This window comes from Lagopus leucura, unplaced genomic scaffold, assembly GCF_019238085.1.
Source record: "Lagopus leucura isolate 7727_CA_CO unplaced genomic scaffold, USGS_WTPT01 165-0_obj-0_obj, whole genome shotgun sequence".
Lineage (NCBI taxonomy): Eukaryota > Metazoa > Chordata > Aves > Galliformes > Phasianidae > Lagopus > Lagopus leucura.
Window position 1 is genome coordinate 1 of NW_024963008.1, and position 5,515 is coordinate 5,515.

A 5,515-nucleotide genomic window follows, 5' to 3' on the forward strand; every position below is an offset into this window, starting at 1 on the left:
GTCTGTGCTCGCCAAGGACTCACCTCTGCATGTGCAGCAGCAGCTCTCAGAGCAGCCTTCTTCATTTCTGCTCTCCTCTCTTGCTGTCTTTGTCGCCTTGCTATAGAGCAAGAGAAGAGAAATTCAGTTTGTCAACAGCAAAACTGTGGAAACGTGGGTACCATGAGAACAGGCTAGGAAGCCTCGCAGGGAACGGTATTTCCAGTGGGACGAGCAGAGGGCCATCATGGAGTGAACGGGAAAAGAAGGGGTTACACATTCTGGCACGTCCTTGCCTTTGGACTTGGTAGCCTTCTACTCTTTTCCCCTCTCTGCAGAGAGAAGGAAAAAGCAAAGCCTAAGCGAACTCCAAGTGCTGGATAAGGGAAGCACCTCACCAGGGCAGCTGCAGCGTCTTCTTACCTCTTCGCTTTGAGGCCCAGAACCGCTCAGTCGGCGCTGGGGCTGGCACACCGCCTCTGCTCTGAGCCTTCTCCCCACTGCGCTCCACCTTCACTGCTTTCTTGGCAGGACACAGCTCTGCTTGCTGCTCCTCTTCTTCCGTGCCCTTGCGCTTTCTTGTGGCCACGGTCTTGCAGAAGGAGCGGTTGGCCACTGCAGGGGAAGCTCTTCCCCCTGTGCTGGGGCCTGCTGTTCCAGGAAGCCCTCCAGCCTGCAGGGGAGCTTTCACGTACATCTTGCCATTTGGCTCAGCTCCTCTCCCTGTTAGAATCAGGAAAGGGGAACAACAACATTCAGTGAGTCCTGCACTGCCTTCAGTCTGCAAAATGGGCCACAACATTAGGAAATCTCATCTCGAGTGCTCACAGCGATGGATCTTAGGATCTTGGCTGAACTGTGGAGTCCCACTTCCATTTGGGATGGGGAAGGTAATTGTAATCCCCAGGAATTAAGACCTAGAGCAACACGCAAGGACTACAGCCCCAGGAAAGGACAGACAGAAAGCCTAGCGAGAAACACAGGGCACCAAAACCCAGACGCCTGCTGTATGCCCGTACCTCTCTTGGGTGCAGTGCCACACTCCATGCTCCTCCCCTGCCTTCCTGGAAGGCTGCGCTTCACTGCAAGCCTGCTTGCATCAGCTTCTGACAGAAAAGAAACAGGAAAGACGTGAAGAGCATCCCTTTGGAGGAACATTCCAGCACAGCCAACCACAAACTTCTGCTCTTCCAGTGCAGTTTCTTCAGTTTGCCTTTCTGCTGCTACAGCCTTGTGCCACTTCTGCAGTCAGCACAGATCTGCAGCGCCCTTTCCTCTCTCCTCCATCACACACACAGCCCTGCATGCAGCCCTCCTTACAGGCAGCACCCACACCACAGCTCACAGGAGCTTCTCACCTGGGGAGGCTTTCCGTTTCCCCCCGTGCCCAGCACCATCCCACGGACGCGCAGGCTCCGTCCCTGCAACAACAGATCCAGTGTGACTGCACAGACACCAGGAGCAGCACCGGCCTGTCAGCCCACATCCACCCCCCAAATCCAAAAGACGCTGTTCTACAGCCAGAGCAGAAACACTGATGTTCAAACTGCACTGCGCTTACACAAAGCAGTACTGCTCTCATTCCTGTCAGATGGCAGCAGAGGAACCCAGGTCTGCCTGACAGCTCTGCATTCTGCAGAGCAAAGCTGCATCAGCAACCAAAACGCTACCAGGTGCAAACGTGGAGACACAGATCACTTGTCCCTAGAGGGATGCGCTCAGCTCTGAGCAGCACCGCTTATACACAGACTTCTGTCTCACTGCTGCCATCAGCTGCCGCTGTCGGCCTCTCTAATGCTTGCACCATGGTTACTGGACATCCCTGCAGCACTGCACCCGCTCAGAAGTAATACCTAGGATGCATTCTTCCATCCTTCATGACAGAGGACTGAAGAGACTCACTTTTGCATGGTGCTAAGGATGCTCCATCCCCGTCGTTTCCCTTTGCGCGCTGCAAGGCCCAGCTGGCATTGGGGCAGCCTGCTGGCTGCTGCTCCCAAACACAGGGAACAGCACCGCATGGCTTCTGAGGAGAGAAAAAAGGAAGGTCCATGGAAACAGGCACCCAACGTTTGCAAAGAGATGCAGCATTCCACCTTGGGCCAGAGATGGGATAGCAGAGTGCTGAGACATCACTTGTCACTCAAGGAAACATTTGCAAGCGCATTCACAACATCTGCACAAGCTGCAATTTCTGGGCATATCCAGCTTCCTTATCGTTCAGGTGCAGAAGACAGGCGCTCTCAGACATCACTTCAGGGCTTACACCAACACACCTGCAAACACCAGCATTATTCCGAGGGAAAAAGCGTCTTCAGGTGCCACAGGTCAACCCACGCCAAATTACCGTGCGCAGCCTTAGCTCTTCACCCCCACTTCTTCCCCACTCGTTACTGCTGCAGGCAGCTAGAACAAACTTCTCAGCAGAAACCCAGGGCAGCAGGGACCTGGCAAACCAGAACCAGGCGCAGCTGGCAGGAGGGCAGCGCCCGCTCTCTGCTCCCCCCCCTGCCCCAGCAGGTTCAGGAGCCTGGCAATGCTGTTCTGCTGCTGCACGCACACAACCCAACCGCTTACTGAGCTCACAAAGGACCAGCAGGGCTCCCCCTGCTCCACCTCTTCCCCCTCCAGAACCAGAGAAAGGAAGAAAACCCAAGAGAGAGAAACCCAGCCATACCTTTCCACGCGCAAAGCAGGAGTGGGAACTGTCTCCCTGCTGAGACATGCTGGGGAACGTCTCAGGGGAAGCTCAGGTTCCTGGCCTCCTCTCCACAGGCACAGCCCCCACTCTTGGAGAGAGCTGCCTTCACTGGCTTTCTTCAACTGCCTCGATTCCCAAAATCTCCTTTTGCAAACCAACCCGAAGGAAAGAACCTGCAAGCGAAAAATAGTGAGAAAGAAGCATTTTCCCAGCTTTCTGTTCTCTCTCCCGCTACGCAGTTTAAACTATCGGGCAGGGCAATACTCCAAACCAACTAGCTACAAGAACTGTCCCCAGAACACAGCCAGCTTCCGTACAGCTGCCGTGACTTCTGGCAGCAAGCGTTCTTCTCCATCTCCTCAATAGTTGTGCACCTTGAAGCACACGGCTGGCGTTGCTGTCGTGAAGAAAACTCCCTTTGCCTCACCGCCAGCCTGGACGAGGGCTGACACAGTGTGCCCACCCCAGCCCAGCTTTCCTGCTGAGACACCTCCTGCCAACCCCCCAGCACCAAACCCAGCTCACCTGGTCACTGCTCGGCCTCAGCTGTGCCCAGCTCACGCAGACGCCGCAGCGCTGCTTCCAGCCGGGCTCTCACAGATGATCTCTCAAGGAAGCTCCACAACAGCTCAGTCTGCGTGCACCACGCTCACCAGAGCACCAGCTCTGCTCACCACCTGGGGCACAAACGCTCCCACCCCGGCAACGACTGTGACCTCAGCGAGTGCCTGCATCACCGCTGTGCTTCCATCACAGCAAAGGGAGTGGTCACCTCCTACATCCAAAGGCTGAGAAACCAACTTAAGTGTCACCCAGTGGAGTTAGTTGAAGTAAAGGAACAGAGAAATTCAGATGACTCCTGTGCAGCCAGCTTGGGTCACACTCTTGCTCAGGCACTGCACAATCAGACCAAGCAGATGCTGCTTCCTGGCTGCCTACAGGTTGGGTGCTGGGAAGGTTTGGGCTTCCAAACAATCAGCAAGTATTTGGATAAGCCAGCCCTCTGTTTTTTAGGAAGGCAGAAAAGTCCTTCTTTCAAGCCAGCTTGCAAAGGCAGAACAGCTCTGTTCTTGGGCCGCAGCACCCCATGGCCCGGCATTGCTCCAACACTGGGGCTGCACTTCCCCTGGGCATCCACACTTGCTCCAGCTCTCTTGCAGCTTTCTGCAAGGTTTGGGGCTTCCTGCTGAAGAGTTCCTCCCCTTCTTCTGCAAGATCATTCCTGCTTCCTCTGCTATCATACCAGAAGATGCCGCAGAGTCCATCAGCCTGGAGTTCCTTCCTCACACCAGAAATTGCTCCTGCACTGGCCTTCACTCACACTGTGATACCGCCCACTTCCAGCACGAGCTGCCCTGCAAGGCACAGCAAGAAAAGGTGCGATGAACGCAAACTCACAAGCCCAAGGCTGTGTCACTACCACGTGTTGCAGCCTGGGGAAGTCAGCCGCAACTAGAACCTTGCTCAGAATTAAGACAGGCACCGTACATGAAGGCACACCTCCAAACAGAAATAAGTGCCGCGCTCAGAAATAAACACCGAAATCACTCACTGTGCTGTAGGTGGTCACCTCCACATTCCTTTGCGTTTAGGAAAATAGGGACTCAGAACTGAAGGATAGGAAAAAAAAACCAACATCAGCTTCGCCGATGGTGGTGAAACTTGGAAACACGACTCAAAAAGAGAAGGTTTTCAACTCCTTGTAAGGCACAAAGCGACGGGCCCACGCCTGCAGAAAGCCTGATCTGCTCTGCCACAGGTGGCTGAGTGACACAGAAGCTGAGCTGCCCATTCAGCAGCGCTTACACAGCAACGCGCGGGATGCCAACATTCCTCGGGCATTTCCCATCAGAAGGGAAATCCCTTCTCCCTGCCATGCCGTGTCCACAGGGCTGCACTGACACAGTCAGCACACAATCCATGCAAACCTTCTTTCCTCATCGTGGTGCTTTTTGACAGACCCAAACAATCAGACATCAGGTCGCTGCGCGGGCTGCTGGCTGACACCGCCATCATTTCCACACCATTGCTTCCTGGAAGCAAACTAAGTAAAGTACTTCAAGGGAATTCCACACAGAGATGGCATATTTTACTGTTCTTTGACACAGAGCAGAAGGACAAAATGGGAGAGGCGTGCAGCTGCATCAGCACCCCAGTTGCTAAAGGAATGGAAAGACAGAAATATCCAAAGTCAATGCATTATTCTAATACAAGGAGGGAAGACGTTTTTGATATATCATTGTTTATCATTTAAAATAGACGGTGGGCACTCTGAAAGGAAAATCCTAGGCCTCAAGTTCTGACAGGCATAAAATAAAGCCACAGCCCCTGCCACAAAGGCCGGCTCATCACATCCTATCGTTACCCCAGGAGCACTTGGCAACTCAGGCAAAGTGGGCCGGGCAGAGAAGATTGCTGCATTTCTTCTTCTCCTGGCCCAGAAATTGGTTTTCCTACCTTAGAAAATAAAGGAAAAAAACCTGACATAGCGTAGAAAGGGCGGGCAGCGTGGCACACCAAGGCAGCAGGAGCGTGCTGAACCTGCACAACAACGGAAACTTCCACCTTGCCTCCAAGAGCAACCTACATCTTCCATATCCACTCCTGCTTTCACCACTCTTTGTAACAAAGGTGTTTCAGCAGCTGGGGCTCCTCCCTGTCCTCAGAGGAGGACTCACAGCACTCAGATGCATCTCAGCTCCATTCCTTCCTGCGCCCGCTCTCTGGGGACGGTGGGTTTCCCATCACAAGGCTTCACACACACCGTGCCCTCAGCTCAGGGAAAGGAAGGCAGAGCTGATGCAGTCTGGCTGTCCAAGAGAAATGCAGCTTCTC

General features: G+C 54.0%; 1 protein-coding gene and 1 long non-coding RNA gene across 2 annotated transcripts; both read right to left on the reverse strand.

Moving 5' to 3' along the window:
* Nucleotides 1-294: 294 nt before the first annotated feature.
* On the reverse strand, nt 295-1,389 carry LOC122190927 (zinc finger CCCH domain-containing protein 11A-like). The gene is made up of 4 exons (XM_042891076.1): nt 1,338-1,389; nt 999-1,085; nt 403-702; nt 295-311 (listed from the first exon to the last, which is right to left on the reverse strand). Exons 2-4 carry the CDS (start codon nt 1,024-1,026, stop codon nt 295-297), a joined length of 345 nt encoding a protein of 114 aa, XP_042747010.1. The 5' UTR covers nt 1,027-1,085; nt 1,338-1,389.
* An 827-nt stretch (nt 1,390-2,216) lies between these two features.
* Nucleotides 2,217-3,615, reverse strand: LOC122190929. The gene is made up of 3 exons (XR_006182265.1): nt 3,206-3,615; nt 2,657-2,853; nt 2,217-2,255 (listed from the first exon to the last, which is right to left on the reverse strand). It is a non-coding gene; the product is annotated as an uncharacterized LOC122190929 (long non-coding RNA).
* Nucleotides 3,616-5,515: the final 1,900 nt, after the last annotated feature.

What these genes read in the sequence shown, in the direction of transcription:
- LOC122190927 (XM_042891076.1), bottom strand. Translation starts at nt 1,026, where the DNA reads ATGGAGTGTGGCACTGCACCCAAGAGAG. An exon ending in TGGCACTGCACCCAAGAGAG is followed by an intron (nt 703 to 998) that starts GTACGGGCATAC and finishes TGATTCTAACAG; the next exon opens with GGAGAGGAGCTGAGCCAAAT.